Source organism: Oryzias latipes, chromosome 17, assembly GCF_002234675.1.
Source record: "Oryzias latipes chromosome 17, ASM223467v1".
Classification (NCBI taxonomy): domain Eukaryota; kingdom Metazoa; phylum Chordata; class Actinopteri; order Beloniformes; family Adrianichthyidae; genus Oryzias; species Oryzias latipes.
This window is the reverse complement of record NC_019875.2, coordinates 20,670,819-20,692,887: the sequence shown is the minus strand read 5'-3', so window position 1 is coordinate 20,692,887 and position 22,069 is coordinate 20,670,819. Positions and strand designations below refer to the sequence as shown.

The window sequence follows — 22,069 nt, the reverse complement described above, 5'->3', positions numbered from 1 at the left end:
TTTATACAATCTCAACTAAGCTTTGTTTTTCTCAAAAAATAATGAAATGAGGAAACCCACGTTACATGCAACATTGTTGTATGTGAAAGTTGCAGAACGAAAGGATTTGTAGTGGAATAGGACCACACAAGTCAGCTCACTAACTGCTGTTTAAAAAGAAAAAACGTCACTGGCAACATCTAAAAAGAAATGAATCTAGGAGCAACAGCCGCCACTTCTTGTGTTTTAGACTAAAAAAAGGACATGGAGTGTGACGGCAATCTGTTTCTTCACATATAAACTGATGCTTCAGTGCCTAATGTAATTATAAAATACACTATCTTTACTGCTTGTTACATTTCACATTATTTCATTTCAATCAAAAAAAATATGCATATATATTTCAATTAAACTTTATACGCGGTCATCGAGCCACCTGTTGGAAACTAAGTTGTCTTCTCAGTAAAATTCCTTCCTCTTCTAAAGTTCAGGATACAAATGAAATCTGAGTTTTTACTTTCTCCAGTGAGCTAACTGAGCTAACTATGTGGGTACAATTGAACACTCACTTGTCTCAGTGATACGTTTGTCTAAGCTATGGGTCTCTTTCAGCCCTTCTCCCCCAAAAGGAGAGGGTATTGGCTCCTTCATGCCGTTCTCCTTAGCAACACCTCCCGGTGGTGTTGCCTTGGTAACGCCTGCTGGTCCAGTAGCTGGAGCGCCACTTGCAGGTGGAGAAGTCTTCTCCTCTGTTTTCTCCTGCAGCCAAATATAGACAAGGACACACACTGGTTTTCTAGAATCCAGCCATCAAACTTTGATGCCATCTAGCGGCATTGATGAAAACAGCAGAGTGATTCAGCAGAACTGAGTCTGTAAACGCCCTTCAGCAACTGCTGTGTTACTGATTGAGCACAGGTTTGACCTTGTGTCCATTTGTCTGTCCGTTGCCAGCCTCCATGTTGTCCAGGGATCCAATCTTAGACTTTGCCTTAATGTTTGACTTGTGGGACTCAATTTTCACATCACCACCACCTGGGGCAAAAAGAGAAAATCAGAGTAAAAACACAACTTAATGCTCAAGTTATAGCTCATAGCAGAGCTTAGGTTTAAGGTCAGACCTGGCTTGTATTTAATGTTGTCCTTGGAGCCACATTTGGAGGTCACTTTGCTCACATCAACCTTCCTATTTAAGATTTGCACCTAAGGGAGAGAAGACATTACAATGTTGCACATTAAGTCCCTGCATCCAGTGAACAAGCGTGCATTTGTGCAACCATTATTTCAGACAACCACAGTCATTGATTTCCTCCTGTTATTCTTAGATAATCACTGATGGTACTCTTTTTCTTTCGTTAGGTCAGAAAATTATGCTTCATTTATGCAGACACTTTAGAAGCCTCTGTTCAAAACACGTTTATTTGACCATTATTACATGATGGGAGTGTGTGTTCCTAATTATAAACTGGCAATAGGTCCTGGTTGATTGCTGATGACCTGGCTGTCAGTGTGAACAACGATTGGTCAGATCTGGAAAAAGACATAAGGAGATCATGACCAAGAAGGTTCAAACAATCCTAACTGCTTCATCCGAGACAGACGGAAGAAAAATGTATTTACCTCAGGTTTTTACATTTTCCTATATATTCAGGGAGAATGCATTTTTGCACAACTGTATATTAACTCCTTTTCTTTTTACTTATATGTGAGTATTTTAAAATACATTATTTTAATTTTGTTAGTTATGGCTAAATACTAGATAATTAAGAATAAAAACACAGTCAAATCATAAACTGTGAAAATGATGCCATATTTTTTAAAGACCCACTCCGATGAAAATTGTGCTTTCAGTGTTTTTAAGAGGTTCACGATGCATTTTTCTTATGATGCAGAACGTATGTATATAAAAATTAAGCTTAAAATTGCATTTTGGAGTATTTCTTTATTCGAATCATTGAAAATAAGGAGCTGATGAAAAAACGTAGTTTGAAAAAGTTTATAGCTGTGATGTAGAACCTTCAATGGGCAGCACACATGCATCCATTTGTAGACAAATAGATCCATGGTTGTCGTCTTTTTTTCTGGTCTGACCTGCCATCTGGCTCGAAACTGTACGTCTGCATAGCTCAGATGCTGTTTGCCATTTTTGTTGCACCTATAATGTTGGTTTGGAGGTCTGAGGGGCTGTAAGCTAGCAGGGGAGTGTGTTAACAGATGGGTTAGCGGCAGGCTTACTCTACGCAAACAATCGCAACAACCGCACACAACTCAGAGGTGAATTTTTAATGAGCCACAGCCATTCTGTAGAAACCATGTCCTAGACAGATTTTTTTTTTATTTGGGCTAGAAACAGCATAATCATAGTTAAAAAAAAACACTAGGAACACTTTTGCATGAGCGGGACTTAAAGACCAATGTTTCAAAGTGGTAACAACTTTTGAATTTTTCCATGAGCTATTCAAAGAACCAATAACTGACAGGCCTTTTGGCGTGATGACGTTGGAGCACCAGCAAACATGAATGAAACATGTTTAATGACACAGAGGTGCAGTCTGTCTTTTCAGGCTCAAGAATCGCCACAATCGTATCAAACAAAAAATAGAGAACCAAGAAACTTTTCCAGACTTTTATCATTTTTGCTGATTGACCTCAAAAAGTGGAGCGGTGGCTGTGAGAACGGCAGAGACGAAACATGACAGTGCAGCAGGTGTTCACAGCAGATGGGAACAACATCTGGAGGGCTGGACACGAGGACCAGTGGCTCCTTCACTTAACGTGAAATCAATCAAAAGTGCAAACAGACGCAGCCACTGAAGTGCTAATTATAATGTATTCAATCCTTGTTACTTTGAAAGAGGATCAGCTTTCATGTAAATCTTTGATTTGGAGAGAAAGGGCTTCTTAGCAGAACTGAATTTGCACCCGGCACTAATGGCTGCTCTGTTTACAGGATCTGAATATTCCTGCTGTTGATGCTGCTTTATAGACAAACTACCCTCACTGTGCATCAGACAGAGTAGATTGCAGATCCTTGATGTACAGATAAAGTACATTATAGTATGTACTAACCTTTGAGGCCAAAAAACTCCAATAGTAACCATGATTTAAAATTGTATTTGCATGTAAGTTGAGGCCAACAGGAGGGTCACAAAGTACTTTAAAAGGAGATATTTATCCACCAGCTGGCTTTCAGTTCCAGCGTTACTTACATTGCCACCTCCAGGGACATGTTTGATATTGTCCTTGGAGCCACAGCGAGAGGTGATGTGGCTGAAGTCCAGCTTTTTGTGCACTATCTGAACCTAAAGACAGGCAGGCGGACACACAGACAAGCAAGCGGGAAAGAAAGAGGCAGGAAAGAAAAAAAAAGGAAGGAAAGTTGTGATAGGCAGACAAGAGCAGCAGAGAAGAGCAGATCAGCTGGCAGCGTAAGTGGACAGGAAACAAAGAGTAGCTTTGCTTTGCAGTTATGGAAGGAATTCGGTTACTGAATTCAAATAAAACGTCCTTTTCTTACCCTGTTCTTTCAATGTTAGATGAAAATCAGCAAACAAACTTTTTAGAAAAGTAAGTTCTGCTAAAAATTAGGCTTGTGAAGCATTAAACACAAAATATTCAACAAAACTGTTTTGTATTGTGTCTTACCAGGATCTAAGGTAATAGATGTGTGTTCCATTTGTTCTCAGAAGTCAGATTTTCAGAGATTAAGTTGGTTAGTTGAACTTTCAAACTTGGTAAGTCAGAAAAACGGCTACATGCCTCTACGGACTAAAGTTTATTGACTTGAATAGCTGCTTTCAGCAGAAATATTTGTTGTAATATGTTACCCAAAGCCTCCTTTGCTCAAATTCCTCATCCAGGCTGTCTGAAATTGAGATTTCCAAGAATCGAAATGCTCATATGAAAAAGGTTTAAGTAGGGTGTGGTGTCTTTCTGAGATCCAAATGCCAAATGGAACGCAGCCTAACAACAACACAGCGCTTCCATCAGCATTAGCTACCATTAAAACAGCACACAACAGTGGAAGATGAGTCACAGCACATGCAACAGAACATCCACCACACAGTTAGTGATTTTGTGTTCACACATGCTGCTCGAAACACAGGGGGAAACTGTTCTAATGGTGCTGTTGTGTAACTTGTTATGAAGATTTCAGAAAAAGAGAACAGAAAACAAGTTTTTTGGTTTTTTCTTTTTTTTGTTTTTGTTTGTAAAAGCACATCTTTTTACATTGCAAAAACCCAACAAATGTTTTAGTATACTTCCAGTTTTAGCCTGGAAGAGAAAAGAGAGACTGCCTCGTGTGTCAGTATTCAGGATGTAATCAATCACTTAATACTAAATAAAATTCTAAAAATAAAAATATCTGGACTGATCATCTGTCTCGATGAGAGAGCAAGAGAACAAAAACTGTGAAAGTTTTAAGGAAGTCACATTAACTTTTAAGCTCTTTTGTTAGAATCTTTTGGTTCACCTCAACTGTGGACGACCACACAGACTCACACTAAAAAACAACTGCAACAACACTTGTAGTTGTGTAGCTTAGACATTTCTTAATAGCGGTTTATAGGAATTTAAGCTGAAGGAAGTTTTCCTTTTCTGGAATTGTGAAGTTGAGACAGACTGACAGCAAAATAGATCCGTGTCACCACTGCAAGCTCTTTAATCATCCACAGCAGGAGCTGAAAAGGTAATGCACTACCGTTATTGTATGCCTTCAGTCAGGAAGAAAGACAGTCAGGAAGAAAGACTCTCTTAAAAAAGACACTGATGCAATTTCCCCAAAAACTTAATGAAAATGTAAAAAAAAAAGTCTGAGGCTAAAGCAGCAAGGTAATTATTTCTGTAACCGTCCAACAAAAGTCAGAATGACATGAAATGGTTGATGAAACAACCTGTGACATAGATCTTATTGGAGCCAGACAGAGATGAATGTGATTAAATAAAACACATTTTAAAACATTAAACTTAAGAAGTCATGACATAAAATGAGGAAAGAAGTTCTTCATTTGATAATAAAAATGAATGAGATGAAACCTCATTTAAACAATTATATCCACCACAAAACAGAGAAAGACTGCACCACTTTGACAGTGTCCTCTGGTTTGTGAAGTCCTGTTTGGGGACACCGAGGTCACGGCTCAGCTGTCATCAAGAATCAGCTCAGAAAGCTCGATGGCTCGGATCAGACTCAGAAATGAGGACACGCTGCATGTCCGCAGGACAGCGTACATGCTACTCACCCATAATGCTCTTCTATTTGCACTTCTTTTAAGGACATATGTCAATGAAACTGCTTTAATCAAAAAAAAAAAGGATGATTGTAACCCGACTTTAAAAAATCCCGTAGCCAAAGAAATAATGAACAAAAAACAGTCACTTGTTTTACATCTAGTCTTTTCCTAGCAGCTGCTGTTTAACTGCATTGATAACTAAAAGTTTTAAAGACCCAATCCGTTGAAAATTGTGTTTTTTACATGTTTTTGTGGGATGTTTCTGATGATAGAGGACATTTGTTAAGATCTAGGTTGTCAAGAGTGGAGGAAAAAAAGTTTAAAAAAAGCTTATTTGTGGTGTAGAAAGTAGGCGGGTCACAAGCTCCCTGCTCTGCTCCATTCTGATGCATCCACTTACAAACAGAGATCCATGATTGTCTTTGTTTTTCATCATCTGAGCTCAAAACTGTACAACTGGATAGCTCCAATATTGCTTACCACTTTTGCTGCACCGATAATGTTAGGTTGGGGGTCTGAAGGGCTATAAGCTAGTGGGAGAGCGTGTAAAAAGATGGATTATGGGAAGTGGGGCAGGTCTTACTCTGCGCCAATAATCCTTCCCACAACTCAGAGCGCTGCAGAAAAAAACAGTTTTTTTTTTATTTGGGGCAAAATGGCATCATCATAATGAAAAGACCACTGGAAGACATTTTTAAAATGGATCAAAAGATGATCGGAGAGTGGCTTTAAGTAACATCTCATTTTTTGAAACCATTTAATTTGCCAAACACAGCAAAAACTCACACTTTGACATGTCTTAAAAAGAAAAATCTAAAAGATGAGTCATGTACATCTTCAAAACTGAAGTGACAGTAAAATAACATCCTGTGCTGATGTTACATAATGCACTATTGTTGTTAAGGGTAACATCATGACAGTTAAATGGTCCAAAAAATGAAAAAAGTGCATAATGTTTGACAAATCCAACCAATTTCTTCAAAACTTGTAGGTAAAAGAGATTTTTAACTTTTTAACTTTTATCAACTCCAAAACATGGTGATTAAACTATTAAATTAAAAACTTTTTGAGTTAACTAACAACAAAATCTGTTTAAAAAAATAAAATAAATGAAATGTAAGTCAGGAACGTGATAAAAGATGCCAGACAGTGTGGAGATAATGAGAAAACCAACTAAGCGACCTTGTGGAAGAGTGTCCGGTCTAAAACTGTAAGGTCGTGAGCTCAAATTTATGATCACGTCAAAGACTTTTAATTTTTTTTTTTTGTGTTGTGCTTATTTTATGTGTTTGTTCTGGTGTAAAGCACTTGGTGTTATGTTCAACATGAAAAGTGCTATATCAAAAAAGATTGATTTGATTTGATTTCAAGCAGGAAAAGTCAGTTTTTTCCACTCCACCCCCTGAGGATTAAAATATGCACTCCCTCTGAATCAGAGAAAAAAAATGCTTGTTGTTTTGGTGTCAATGTGCATTTGGGGCTAAGTGTTAATAAAAAAAAAAAACAGGACAAAAAAAACATGGAACAGACAGAAGACGCCTTCCTCTCATCTCTTTGTGTTTCTCTTAAGTCTTCTGGATGAAAATGGCATGATGACGCAGGTGGCACCAGCCACGGATGACTCACAGAGCAGTTAGCACACATGCACTCACTACAAGAGAACGCACACACACACACACACACACACACACACACAAAAACACACAGAGCTGCAGTCTGGAAGCACAATTTCTACCAGTTTTAACATCCAATCGTAAATATCCTAATTGATTTCAAGCAGACAAATCCAGCGGATGAGAGGTTCTGCTTCATTATGCCGACCTACTGAGTCAAACTGAGAATATCAAACTGAAGGGGCTCTGTAGGATGCTGAGGATGCGTTTCTGCTAAACTACAATGCTAGGGCAACAGATTATGATTAGAATCAAATTACAAACCTAATGTTCTTTTTAAAAACAAGTTTTTCTATTAAAAGGTTAAAGAGAATTGATAACTTTCTAGAAACAAATGACTAAATTAATAGTTTTGTCAAATACGATTTGATGTGAGGTAAAATTTAATTTTTTTTAAACTCTTTGAAAATATGGTGCTTTTTATTTTTTTTGTTCAAATGTGGGCTGAATTCGAGAGTAAAAAACACATGGCATCAACCAAATTGGCTGCAACTGTAAAAAAAGAACAAAAAAGGCTTTGGATAAATACAAAAGGAGTACAAAAACTAAAATGTAGAGAGTCTAGAAAATGCATTAAAGACTCACTCTGATGAAAATAGTGTTTCTGGTGTTTTTATCATGTTTTTGTGACAAAAATGAAGCTCAAAATTGTATTTCTAAACGTGTCTCTAATGCTTTGATTAGATGATTAGAGTCGGTCCTAAACTAAAAATACAATTGCATAATACCTTTTATTAAATGGTTTATTTACAATACTGAACATTGTTTTGTAATTTCCTTGAAATGAGTTAATTGGGTGCGACTTTTTTGCCTGCAATGGTCAATTAAATATTTAAACCATTAGTATTTTCATGTTGAAATTCAAGAAAGAATATTTTATATTTTCACTTACTTGCTAATATATCAGCTTACATAAAAAAATAAGTTTGTTGTTTAAGGGCTTTGTCTGTGGACATTTATGTTAGGGTCAATGGCCGACAAAGTGTGCATTATCAGAAATGAACGCCCGCCATAGAAGCCTGAACCTTCCGACACCAAGAGGTGGACTGTTACTTCCGTGAAATGCGTTAATTTCTGATGATGCACACTTTGTCTGCCATTATCTTGCTTATACCATGGTCAGTTACAAAAATAAATATATACTGGTATTCAACCAGTTTTTAGTACTTTATTCTTTTATAAAGCACAGTGATATAGAACACTTAAGCTACGTGACCGGAACTTCTTTTTTAGGTGTGCAGTTATGACTGTAGTATATCACTTTTTAATACACACCCAGCAAACCAATCAGAATTGAGAATTCACCTAGACCGTGGTATACTCTTAAATATCTTAATTTTTTACAAATGCATTACTAAAAATGTGTTTATCTGAATAGAGTTGAAGTGAAATAATCAAGTGGAGACTGCAGTGCTGACTGATCTTCATGTGGGTCCAAACAATGAGTGAATGCAGAGAGGAGCAGGGAGGATGTAGAGGTGTGTGAGGGACTCACTCTGGCCTTGGCGGTAGGGGTGGAGGACTCTGATGTCTTGTTGTTCGGGGTGGAGGAGACCTGGGGAGACAATCGGCCCCCTTGGTCAATAAAACCTCCAACGTAGCAGACGCCATAGCACAACAGGGTGGAGGGGGAGGTGGATGATCAAAAGCAGAAAGGCTGAAAAAAGTCAATAGGTGTGATGGATGGATATAAAAAAGAACGCCAAGAAAAAAGATAACGTAAACAAATTGTAATACAGCTAGAAAGAAATGAGGATAATTTAGAGAGTGGATTTGTACTAAAATGGTAAGATTTTTATCATTTAGGTTAAATTATGTTTTTGGAAAAACACAATAAACCTCACTTACATTCAAAAAGAAAGATGTAGAAGACTAAAGAGCTTGTATAACTGATTAAGATTCAGGGCAGGAAGTGTCTTGGTGTAAGATGACTTCACTGCAGCAAAAACATGGTTTGAACAGAAAGGGCGAGGCTGCAAGAACGCACGTGCAACAGAAAAGAACACAGTTTCCCAAACTGAAAAACGAAAAGCACACGCTACGTTTGATGCATACAGCTGGAGACAGTCCAGCATTTGCCCTGTTGAGTTTTTTTTGTCGAAACATGGAGGTCATTGTGAGAAGCAGCTCGTTCTCTGCGCTGATCTAATTTAACCGGCCATGTGATCGCATCCAAATGCTACAGGTCGAGAAAACAAGGATTCATAGAAGAAAAGAAATGAAGTCTGGTGTCAGTGGAAAAGCAACAAACATGCTGTTCTCCTGGACAAATATAGAAAGGACATGGTGTCTGTGTGCATCGGTCCTGGAAATGACAAATATCTAGATGTCTGCTACCCCCTGCATGAGCCACCCAAGTCCTGCTGCATCTTCTTCTATATCTTGACCTTAAGGAATGGAACAGATCAAATAAAATGATCTAACTACTGGATCATTTTTTCCCTTTGAGCTGTTTTGGTTTTCCTGCTTATGTTTAGTCCTAAATAATATTTGCACAGTTCAAGCCATTTCTCTCAGGTGATTTACTACAGGTTACACAGTATCTTACCTCCGTACCTTTAACTGGTATTTCTATCAGCTAAAACACACATTTGTTCTTAGTTTGAATTAAAACATTATTGTTATCATTATACAGCTAAAAGGCCTGGACAGAAATACTTACTGGATATTAGAACTTCTCCCTGTCCGTTAACTAAAATGGAATATCTAAAATAAATAAATAAACTACGACAGCTGAAATACACAATAAAATAACTGATGTATACGTTTACAAATTGATTTAATGTACAATATGAATCAATGTATTTTCGTTTTTCGAAATCCATCACAAAGCCAATTTTTTCCCCCAAATATTTAAGTACAGTTTTCATATAAATAGTGATCGAACAAAGCTTATACTTTAATTAAAAATAAGATATAAGACAATCACTGTAAAAGAAAAAAAAATAAGTACAAGGTTGACTCTAGCATGTTGATAGAAATTTTTTTTTATTAATACTATTTGTAGAGAACTTCAAAGACCTGTTTTCAAATAAAGTAAAATCATTTTAGCAAGAAATATTTACTTTTTTGCAGTTTAAACTGGGTTTTAACAAATCACCTTTGTTAGCAATAAAAACAATAAACTAAACTGCAGAATCCATAAAACAAAATATTTGTTTTGTTTATTTATTTGTGGATATATAAAAGTTGTATGATAAATAATTAAAATAAATAATGGCCTTAATTATTTATTTATTTGATTTATGAAAAAAAATAAGCTGTAATCACCAATGTGCTATTTATTAACTATTAAATATTTTATCATCAGCAAATGTGAGGATTTCTTTGGAAGCATTAGTTTTTTTTCTATTTAATGTTCCGTAGAATTTAAATGTTTGTTCACAAAATGCCAAAAAGTAAAGACGATAGCAATGACAGTGAAAAAAATGTCACAGCCAGGAATGCTGCCAAGCATTTCAAAAGTCGATGCAATTCTTGGTCGGGTGGTTGTTGTTTCTTTGTATAGTAGGCATTTATTTTAAACTAGAATAATTTTGTCATTTTGTATCCTTACCCCTAATATTTGTCAAATAAAAACAGCATGGTATGACATCTATTGTAAAAACCACAGCTGTTTTTATTACAAAAGGTATTTCAAGCAAGTTTAGAACAATACTCCTAACTGTGTTACATTTTTCTAATTGCTCTTTTTTTTTTAATTCTAAATCAAAAATGGGATTTTTTTTGGAAAACATAGATTACACATTTTTGCAAAATAGTCAGTGACACTTTGCAGCTTGTATTTCTTGACGGTACATTCACCAGCATTTATTTTGACAGCTGGATGGGCACAAATGAAGTCTTTAGACACAATATGGTGACGCGCAGCACCCCAACGCTACATTAACTCCAAGCCACCCGGTGCAACACCATCAACTGCATTTCAGCAGTCTTGACAGGCAAAAATGATCTGAATTATTCATGGACATGCACATGGCGCTTGCCTTCTCCTACCTTTCCTCCACCAGGTTGGTACTTGATGTTGTCAATAGATCCAATCTTGGAGCGCACGTTTTTCAAATCCGGTGTTGGCGCGTTGATGGGTCGAGGCGTCCGGGGAGGACGGGGCCCCGCTGGCTTCTTCTCCAGAGGGGTCTGCTTGGGCACGGGGGGTTTGGTGATGACTCGGCGACGATGAGTGGCTTCGCCATTAGTGGAGGCGGCTGGGGTAGCAGGAGCAGCAGTGGAAGCTGGGCGAGGGCGGGCTACAAGAAACGCGAGGCACATCAGGGTTAAAGCTTCTGACTTAACTGCCGAACTGGACACGAGTGTCTGTCTTTACTTGTGGTAGGTCCCCACAGATTTATAGGTTCAATTAATCTACTGGATAAGGATTACAGCAATAATAGTTTGTCAAATTACCTTTCAATGACTTTTCCTGATTTTTGGTAAGACATACTATGCAGGCAGGGTGGAGCATCCCCAGCACATATTACAAATGGACGAACCAATTAACAATTGCAACTGTGGTGGAATAAATGTGATCATGTGACCAATTAAGGGTTTTTCTCTACATTGGGCAAGCGGGTTGGTGAAGTGAGCCTAATAGATGTTAAGGATTTTTGTTTTTAGTTGTATTAGTTTCTTCCTCTTGGTAAAGCCTTGGTCACAATTGCCCTTACAAGTGGATATGCACTGTCTACAGGTGAAAAATGGGAAAAGGTTGTTGACCGCTCAGTGAGCCCATAGAGCAAAAATGTCCCTGCACATTTTCTACTACGGGCTAGCGACACATCGTAGTGAACAGTTAAACAAAAGCCTAGGCCCTCGGGCGACTTGGGGTGAAATCGGTGAGACGCAGGCGTGTTTTACAGATTTGTCATTTTTTTAACCCCTCCAATCCTGCACAAAGAGCCTGTTGGTGCTGTTCACGTGACAGGTGCGTACTCCTAGTTATCACCTACACACCCCATGTGTGCAGCATTTGTACGCAGTCAGTAAGGGACCAAAACTCATACCTTACTAATGACTAGAATGTGGTGTAAGGCCACCGTATGACAGCATCACCCGTATAATAGAGGTGCGTGGGACTTTTTAGCTTTGAAAAATACTTCACCACACACCACATGCACAACAATTGCACGTTCTATTTTCTTGACGTTACTTGAGGTTGCCGTACAAGTCTCAAGGGAACAACATTCCCCTTAAGATGCAGCTGCCCCGTCAACAACGCACCACAGGCCCGGACAACCCAAAAACCTGCAGTACCCGAACAACTCAACCACATGTACGGGTGCATGCGACTAAGGCTAAATTCACCTCAGCTTTTGAACGTTAGAAATCCAGTTGACATTCCTGTCCCTCTTAAGGCTTCATTTCTACAATCCAGAATGTACTGAGTGACACTATCATCTGCCAAATACACTAGACAATTGGAGTTACTGCGGCTGGCCTGCCCTTAGTGGTAAGTCTTTGACCTAGGCTGTTTTACTTTTGTTTTACACCAAGCTTCAACCTGGAAGTTAATAGTCTCAAACATTCTAAAATTGGATCAAGATTTCTACAATTTCTTTGCTTCTCTTTAATATTTGCTACATTTTATATAAATGAATGTAATAAATACGTAAACAAATATTGTTAATGTTAAACAGTCCACAAGCATAAGAGTCAGGATCTTCAGATTTGTCCACATGCGTCTCGATTCAAAGTTTTACCCTTCTCACCTGTAGTCTTGGGTTTCTTGGCCTCTCCTGTCCTATTCTCAGTCTTATCGTTCTTGTTTGCTGTGAGGAAGAAAACAAATGCTTTAAATTTATACTGACCCAACAAACACAATGGTCTGTGTCTGAATCATGAATTGCTAACAAGTCAAGGCTTAAGTTGTTTTCTAGACTTTACTGTCTTTGAAGCTGTCCTATCTTATAGGGTACCAACTTTTATTCCGTTCATTAACAAAATAAATTGTGAAAGACCCTCGATGTTGTGTCACTGTTGTTTTTTAATTGCAGTTTTCCATTACAGTAAATATATTCTGAATATTTGTTACACTTCAGCAGTAAATAAAAAAAAAATGAGAGTTAAAATCTATTTTAGATTTTTTTATTACATTTGATTTGTGGAGCACCCAACTAACTCACTGATGTCTTCTGAAGCAGCAAATACAGTTTTTAAAAGTCCTAATAAAACACTGTTTTTACAAATGAAATTAGTAATGTAACTGATGCTTTTCAAACAGTCATTCATTTGCCAAATGTTGTTCCACTAAAGTGAGCCTGATCGTATACATATATATAACTTTATCTACTAATATTGCAATTTGCCGCAGATCCTTCCTGCTGCAGCAGATAAGGATGCTATTTGTGGTGGCCTGATGGAAATTAATTAATGCTGCTTTAGATTCCTGAGGAAGTAGAGTGCTCTCCAGGTTATCTATCTAGGATGTTTGGATCTGTGAATCCACCTTTTTTTCTTCCCCCTTCCTAGAAATGCAGAGAGAAAAATAGCATTTATTTTTCTAAACATTTTGTTGCATAAAATCCAAATAGTTGACATGACCTTTTTTCTCCAAATCTGAGTTGTGAATGAAAAACTCAAGGTGCTAAAGTAAAAAAAAGCACAAGTTTTTGAAGCAGTTTGAGCTTCGTGGTGCGTAGTGGAGAAGATCAATGCACATCTTGTCATTTTCTTTGTTATGTTTAGGTTCCATAAAGAATGTTGATGAGCTGTCATCGCTGTATCATCTGCTGATCTGTTTGGCTGCAGTGCAAAGTAGAGTTGATCATAACAGCTTTTATGTGGGAGAGAAGCAGAGAAGCAGCTCCTCCATCCCATAATGTTTTTAAAAAGGTGAAATGAGCTGTTTAGTGTGCAAAGCTTTCATTATGTAATGTAAGCAAAATGTAAGCAATGGTGTCACAGTAGTGAGGAAAAAATCTGACTGCATACAAAAGATTACAATAAATTGAGGTCTTGGGGCAAATTCACAGCTTCCCTTCAGGTGAGTTGGTGTTTATGATGTTCAGATAATGAAATGACTGTGGCGCCCTCAAAAGAATAAAAAAAAATTGCCAAACGTGGTGACAAAAGTGAGGATGTGACTCAACTTTCAAGCTACTGTCATGTATTCCAGGCTTTTTTACTGTGTACATTTGATTTATCGATTTATCCATTTTTGCCTTAGATTCCATAGTTGCTAAGATTAATCCATCATTATTTACCCAAATGTTTATTAAACTCTATTTAGATTCTCTTGATTCATTTTGGTCGTAATGACCTTTATCTTGTTAGTGGAGGTAAAAAAAAATGAAATTACAATACTTTATTTATGTCTTTGTTCCAATTTTGATGAATTGATTAATTATAGTTTATGTACATCAAAGTAATAGTAAAGGCAAATATGGCTTCTTCTGTTAATATAGAATGCTACTATAACAGCCTTTTTGAGTAAGCCGTCATTCTTTGATCTTCAAAGTACTGCCTTAAACCAAATATAATATGAAAACATGTTCTTTTTGAAGTTCAATATAAAAATTTGTAAATTCAGTTTAGATATATATATATATATATAGAGAGAGAGAGAGAGAGAGAGAGAGAGAGAGAGAGAGAGAGAGAGAGAGAGAGAGAGCAACAAAAAGGCTTAGCAATGGTAATGTGGTTTCTTCCAGTGAAACAAACCACACATTGGAGAAAGGTGTTGACACCAGCGATTTTCTAATGAAAATATCAACATCAACATTTTTTTTCTATGATCTAATTACACCTTATTTATTAGAATTCCATTTTTTAAATTTAAAAGTAGGAGGTACCTGAATTAAGCCATCATCTTCCTGTACATCATAAGTGAAGAAATATTTTTTTATTTTCTAATATGTTTTTATTTTGATCTTCTTAAGAAAAACTCTCTTGCTTTAATATGGTTCTTATTTACCTGTTTCTGAGTGAAAAAAAGCGGTGAATCAGAGGGCAGAAATGTCGTTTCAGGGGAGAAACACACAGAAGTTTCTTTAGAGTAAAAATGAAAAAGGTTTGTGATGCTAAAATTTTGCATCCGTGTCCAAACTAACAGACTCATCATAAACACAATGTTTTAGTGTAGGCACAAACCTGCATTTTTGTTCGTCACAGAGGAGCCATTCTTATTGGCTGCTGTTCGAGTTGTGGGCGTGGTCTTTGGCACAGATGGACGCTTTTCAGGTCCACCGTTTTCTGGAGTCTTCAAACAGAATAGGATATTCACATTTTTAAAGCATACCTTGTATATATTTTTGAAATATGGCTTTGTGCACCATCATCAGCTTTTCTACCACAAAAAAACAAAAAACAAAAACGTGCAATCATGACCCAAGCAAAGAAGACAAAAGAACCAAAAAGAGCAAAGAAGCTCAAGACTAATTCATGAAAAGCAGGGAGTAAAGGAGTTTTGGCAGTTTAATATGTTGAGATGAAAAATTAGATTTGAGACCAGATCTGAAGTCAGTCAGACAGGAGCATGTAGACTCTTAATGTTGGATTAGGCTGAAGGTTTGTGTGAGGAAAAAAATAAACACATTCAATCATTTGTTTAGTAAAAATTCAAGTCTTTTCAGCTTCTCACTGAGGTGTCTCTGACACAACCTAAAGGATCCTGAAGTGAACTGGAACATTCCTGATGATCTCTGATGTTAAAGTTCTTATCAGCATGTATGCAGTTATAAGGAAAGACTATAAACTGTCCAAGTCTCACCTATTAGACTGTACAGGCTCGGCCCATTCAGCGTGAAGATGGACTCACCTTGGCAGCCTTGTTGGAACCAGACGCTCCAGGCGGCTGCTTTGCTGCGGTGGGTGTGGTTGCTTTGGCGGCAGGAGTTTTTTTATTGGTTGTTGTGGGGGAGGGGCGTTTGGTAGAACCCACATCAGGCTGATGTGAAGCCCAAAATGAAGCCACAAAAAATAATGTAGAAGAGTTAAAAAAAAAAAAAAAAGGAAAAGACAGAAGGTAGATGAAAGAAAAGAGGAGAAAAGCAATAAAATCAGAGATGCAGCAGCATGGCACGGCAGCAAGAAAACCAGCAGGTAATTCATGTTTTTAAATGAAGAGGTCCACTGAAGAGCGTGAGAGGAGTAAATTATGAGAGAATGAACTAAAATAAGCATAAATCCACAGGCATCGTATGATAAGAAAAGCACGTTCCAACAAAATGCAAAAACGTCCTCAAGTCGCATCTCAGGAAATATTCGTCAACAGAGATGCAAACTTCTGCAAAAAAAGACAGCGCTGCGAGCTTGGGAAAGAAGTCAAGTGAGGACACGCTGTCTGGAAGCAGTGAATTTCCCATCCACACTGCAGAATGGCTGCAGAGTGTCTGAGCGAGCTGCACTCACCTTGCTCTTGTTGTCCAGGTTCAGCAGAGTCTTGCCGCCATTTCCTGTGGGAGACTTGGCCGGGACCTTCCCTCCCTTCTCATCTTTCTTTTCAGCAGGTTTTTTCTCATCCTCCTTCTTTTCATCCTTGTTGGTCTTCTCCGGCTTGTCCACCTTCTCCGCCTTTTCGCTGACCCTATCGTGCTTCTCCAGCTTCTCCTCGGTTTTCAGGATCTGGTCAGACTTCTGGTTTTTGTCATTGCTGATGTCTTTCTTCTGCTGCTCCTCTTTCTTGTCCAAGTTGTCAACCTTGGCTGTCTTATTGGAGACGTCCATCTTCTCCTGCTTCTCCTTGTTTTCGGATTTGACTGTGGGATCAAAGATTAATGTTTGTCAGTGCCCACTGCCCAACAGTCATTAGTGGACAATGGAAGTTTTTAAAAATAGCAGAAAATCGATATTTAGTTCTTATCGGTGATCTCAACATACAAATATCGACTGGATATGGACATCTGTATCTGAAAAAACATTGCCACAAAGAGATCTACTGTATGCGAGGTAAAACCTCATAATAAAAAGACCACTGGGAACGCTTTTTAAATAAATCTAAAGATAATCGGAATGGGACTAACGGGCAAATGCTACGCTCTTATCGATATGTGGCTCCATCTACCTGTTTAGATTGCATATGTTGTATTGTGGTCTTAAGTCACTGAAACTTTAATGAATAAAAAAAACAATAATCGTAAACTAACGTATTTTTATACACTCTAAATTTTTTGCATTGATGAAATGATTGAAAGCATTGAAAGCAGTTCTCTTTGGAAAAACAAGTTGAGAAGAAAAGTTTTTCTTGGTGGTTTTTTTTTTATATATTAGCGAAACCTTTAATGTTCTTAATCACTATCTGTTTGTCATCCATTGCTGGGCCCCCGCTCAATTCTAAGCACATTGTGTACACAGTTGTTGTCAGTAAAAATTCACTCACAAACAGGAAGTCAGATCAAACCTTTTTCCATTCACATCTCTGATTCTGTTATTTATAGGCTTGAACATCCAAGTGGAAGATTCTATGTAGGTCGTGGCAGCAGATGATTCAGGGTCTGGTCGGTAAACAGGGCGACCCATTTCAATTCATTGCACTGTCTTACATAAGGGCTCACAATGGTGACGTTGTCCTGAAAATCCATGTAAGTGGGGTTCAGATCTATCCTGACAGAACAGATCCACGCACTCTTTCACGAGCAGAAACAGTTTAAGTTTTATAATTTTTTTTTGTTTTGTTCTTTTACACACTTTAAAAAAAAAAAGTCTGTCAAATCTTCAATTAACAAATTAATAAATAAAAATGAGTCAAGTGACATATTTTAATTAGATGGCAAGATCCTCAAAAATCTATTGTTTATCTAAAACCGATATCAAAAACAAAAAGAAAAGGTCACTGTGGGAAACTTTTTAGAGCTACCAGATATGGCAGAATTTCCAATTACGGTTAGGAAGTCAAACCCACCCCCTGTTGTTAGGGCTCCATTCTTAAGGGCAATTTTCAATCTCTAATCAACATTTCTTATTTAGAATTTGGGTGGAAACTATACAAAGAGGTTCCAGCCAAATGGCAACTCCTTGATTTCATAATTGAAGCACGTTAAAAAACAAAATGACCATGCTGTTCACCAAGTGGTTATATAAGCAAGTCTGGTCACTATGTAATACGACCCAATTTTACAACAGAAAAAAAGATAATTAGTTCTGTTAAAAGAAAAATTTCCCCACATTTGTCTTGAATCTATTATTCATGCAAACCTCACTGTTTCAGTGATCATTAAATTATAATTTTATTTATTAACAAAAAAAGTTTTTTTTTTTTAAATGGTGCTATGAATCTATCCTGGATGCACAAAAGTCTCCACAGATATGTTTAACTTAAGAACACAATTTAATCAATCGATGTATATCTAAATCTAAGGTATAAAACAAAGAATTTGTCTTTGACTTCAATAACCTTCCGTGGTCAAGACCATGTAGCTAAAAAATGGTTTTAAACCGCCCTACTCCAAACAATAGACAAAGCCATATCCCAACACACTTTCATACAGTTGTTACTCCAGATGGGATTTGGACCAGGATGTCCTTGCTATCTATAGCTCTAAACTTCAAAAACTTCACAAAAAAACATTTGAGGACATTTCTGAGCAAGACCACATTAACTACAGACCTCTTGAAGTATGTCTACACCAGGGAGGTTTTCATGTATAGTCCCGACCTATAGAAACGTGAAGAGTTCTGAAAGGATAAATATGACTGGTATGACCACATTTTGCCACACATTTTAATGTGTTTGCAAGAAAACTCTACTTCTTCATCTTCAATCAAGACCAGTGAATACAGAGAGTCTGTTAACACATTATTTAGAAGCCTATGACATTTGTATAAAAGATGATAAAAAAAATTTAAAAAAACCTGAAAAAGAAATGCTATGAAGACCGAACCCACAGATGACTTTAGGATACATATCTGCATGTTCAGTTCAAACTGGGTTGTTTTTGAGGTGGGGATTTATCAAATAGTATGAGGGATTTGACCTCTAATGCAATGCATTTTCCATTAAGAAACGTGTCAATAAAGTATTTTTCCAGGCATGAGTTCAGCCGTGTGTCAAGGGTTGTTGTGTGACCTTCATCCTTCTCAGAGATCACTTGGTTGACAGTATTTGTGTTGTTGTCAACCGACTCAGAAAGGGTAAGGACAGAGAGTTTGGTGACTGAAGACACAGAGGAGCAATGGCTGATGCTCAAAAGGCCCTATGAGGTTGATGGAGGGGGACGGATGGCTGGGGGTGACAGTTTGAGATGTGGTTCAAAGGGCCTCAAAGACACAGCTTACATAAACTAGAAGCTAAGCTGTTGTGTTCCCTCATCTCTGTTTGCAACAGGCTACGTGATGTATCCTTGTTGTTTGTTTAGCAAGGGGCTGCCAATTTGCTCTGATTTTGTTTCCTCCAGCAGAGGAGGGGGTTCATTAGAAAAAAAAAAAAAGCTATTTGTTTTTCCCATTTGGAGCCATCTCTGCCAACTAACTCAGTCTGGAGAACAAATCAAACAGGCAGGCATCATTTTCACATGGGCGGCTTCCCGGTCGAGAGGAGAAGAGAGAAGGTGGCGGCATGTTGAGTCGGCAAAGTCACTGTCATTAGGACTTTGGGTTCTCCCCTACATCTGCATTTTTGTTGGTTTAACAATCAGGAAGTTACGAACGTCCTAAAAATATTACCCCCCCCCTTCAGCTAATTACCTTCTCCTCATCAATCTTTATAATTTTGGAAACAAATCCATCAAATAAAGAGAGGGTTATGAAGTTAAGCTGTGAATCTACATTTCTTTACTAAATGAGTTTAATGTAGGGTAGCCATTTATACTGTCATCTAAAGAAAGCAACCACAGATGTGACAATCTCGCTGGTCCTCAAGGGAACTGTAATTTCCCAGCCTTTAGAAGCCATCAGATTATTTGTAAAAATAAAAACAATTCTCCAAATCACAAAAAAAAAAACGCTGCGTTCTAACGCATTCCTACCGCCACCAGTACATGTATGTGCTTCTATTCAGAAATATGAATGAATGAACGAATGAACGAACTTTATTAATCCCAACAACGGGAAAATCAGTTCCATTACATCTCAAAGAAGAAAGTCAGACAACAACAACACAAAATACACACATATTTCGAGAAGTTACTGAGGTCAATGCAGCCACGCGCCTTAGATGACCTGCGCAGGCGCACCTTTGTATGAGTCAAAATAAGTGACCAGAGATTTGAAACTACTTTTTTTGAAACTACATTTCCTTAAAGAACCATGCCGATCATCTTTTGATCTATTTTCAAAGCTTTTCCAGTGTTTTTTTTAATTACAAGTCTGCCATTTTTAGCCAAATAAAAAAAAAAAAACTGTCATTTTCAAGGACATAGTTTCTGCAGAGCGACAGTAGTATATTAGAAATTGGCACCAAGCAACCCAGCCCCCGTTCCCCTCCCCATTGTGGAGCAGAGCAGGGAGCTCGTGGCCTTTCCACCGTATTTATTTACATCCCAAATATGCTATTTGTCCAAGGGCGTTTTGTCTTCCGATTCACAACCTTTTAAGCTTGTTTTATTTATATAAATCCTTCATCAGAAAAATGCCACAAGAATAGGTTATAACACCGAAAATTGAGTGGGTCTTTAAATTACACAAATATTTATTCTGATTCCTGGATTTTAGCACTTATGGCAGTAGAATAAATATAGAAGTCACAGCATGCACTTTTGAAGTGAAGGATTTTTTTTTACTTTTAACATTTTGTTATTGCTTAATTAAAGCTAGTTTTAATTTTACACGACTGCAGCCTGCAATATCAGCATTATGACTCATCCAACATGAAGCTGCAGGCTGAGAACACAGAGAATCCGTCTAATACCATGCTGTAATGCACAGCTGCTGGCATCCAGCTGCAGAGTCTGTCCATGACGGGAATAGAATCAGACAGTTAACCTCCACAAAACTGAGAAAATGATTTATGTACCCACAAACGGAAGGTGGTGAAAAGATAAATATATATTTTTTTGGAGTTGCCCTAGATACACAAAGATCTGGATTTTCCTTCTTTCAGTCTCATTTAAAAGTACCAACATGTTTTCTGAGCCCTAAAGATCTGACACGACAGCTCTCAAACTTGAACTTGGTGGTAAGCTCCTTTAGTGAAGGGATTTCTTTATGGATTAAAACCTCCAGGGTTTTATGAGGTCAATTTCCATTCTGCTATGATACCAAACATACCGTGAGGCACAACATAAAGGCTTCAGACAGCTCACAGGAGTGAAAGGAACTTCATGTACGCAAACACTGCCAGTAAACTGAATCCTGTGATTTAGAGTGATTTGTATCTTTATTTTCATTTATTTAACACAGCAGCTTCCACAGCCAATAAATAAGTGCAAAATAATCGACCAGGAGGGAAATATTTGCTTATACTTATGATATTTTAAAAGTTGTAAAAGGGGATTTCTTGTAATATTTTCCTCTTGGAAAGATGACAGTGAGTCTCAACCACACCTGTTGACCTCCTTGTTGCTGGCATGTGTCTGCTGCAGGTCACCTTCGCTCTCATCTAACAACACAATCACCCGCTAACAGCAGATGAGCCACCAGCTAATGCCAGAATTTTTTTTCAAAAAGAAGCTTAGGGGACCCCGATTAATCAACCGATTGTGTATTCTATCAAGATCCTTTTCCCCTTGTCTCAATGTCATCTGCTGCTTGGCATTAATGTGGGTTCCCGTGTGTGTAAGTTGTGTAACCTGCTTCGATGTTGAAAAAAAAAAAACATCTTAGGATGCAGACAGGCTGTCGACTGTGTGCATGTTTGTGTAGGCGTGTGCTTTTTGAATCTGTACGATTCACGTCATGCACACACAAACAAGTTGCTGGAAATAGCTGCTCTAAATTTGAATGAGTACAGTCAAAGGCAATGTCTAAATAATTTTGCAGCTTCTTTGTTGACTCCAGGTTGAGCTAGAGACAGATGGATGATGGATGGATGGTGGATGGATGAAGAGGCGCTCAAGGTTTTAACATTCCTTCTTTTAGGAGCGGTACAGAGGTGATTATCGTAAAACTTTCTCCAAAACAACCATGCCTTCTTTGTTCTTTCGATTTAAACAAAAGAAAAGCAGCGCCGTAGGAAGTATGTTGATTAAAGCTGATTTCTGAAGAAATTATGAAAGAATAAATAATCCCAAATGAAATAATTGAGATTTACCAAATTATTTATTAAACAAAAAAAGATGTTAAGCGCATACAAGCCTGAGTAACATCTGTCTTTAC

General features: G+C 37.6%; 1 protein-coding gene across 5 annotated transcripts in view; it reads right to left on the bottom strand.

Annotated features, from left to right (window-relative positions):
• LOC101163609 (microtubule-associated protein 4) overlaps window positions 1-22,069 on the bottom strand; it is an 85,642-nt gene that overhangs the window by 6,692 nt on the left and 56,881 nt on the right. For 3 of the 5 annotated variants that reach the window (XM_023964767.1, XM_023964766.1, XM_020710966.2), the window contains 10 exons: window positions 16,232-16,578; window positions 15,639-15,767; window positions 14,972-15,080; window positions 12,592-12,651; window positions 10,883-11,133; window positions 8,382-8,441; window positions 3,189-3,281; window positions 1,101-1,182; window positions 905-1,014; window positions 549-738 (listed from right to left, as the gene is read on the bottom strand). In XM_023964767.1, the coding sequence (XP_023820535.1) occupies window positions 549-738; window positions 905-1,014; window positions 1,101-1,182; window positions 3,189-3,281; window positions 8,382-8,441; window positions 10,883-11,133; window positions 12,592-12,651; window positions 14,972-15,080; window positions 15,639-15,767; window positions 16,232-16,578 (1,431 nt within the window). The remainder of the gene's footprint in view (window positions 1-548; window positions 739-904; window positions 1,015-1,100; window positions 1,183-3,188; window positions 3,282-8,381; window positions 8,442-10,882; window positions 11,134-12,591; window positions 12,652-14,971; window positions 15,081-15,638; window positions 15,768-16,231; window positions 16,579-22,069) is intronic. The other 2 variants (XM_023964769.1, XM_023964768.1) reach the window with 2 other exon arrangements.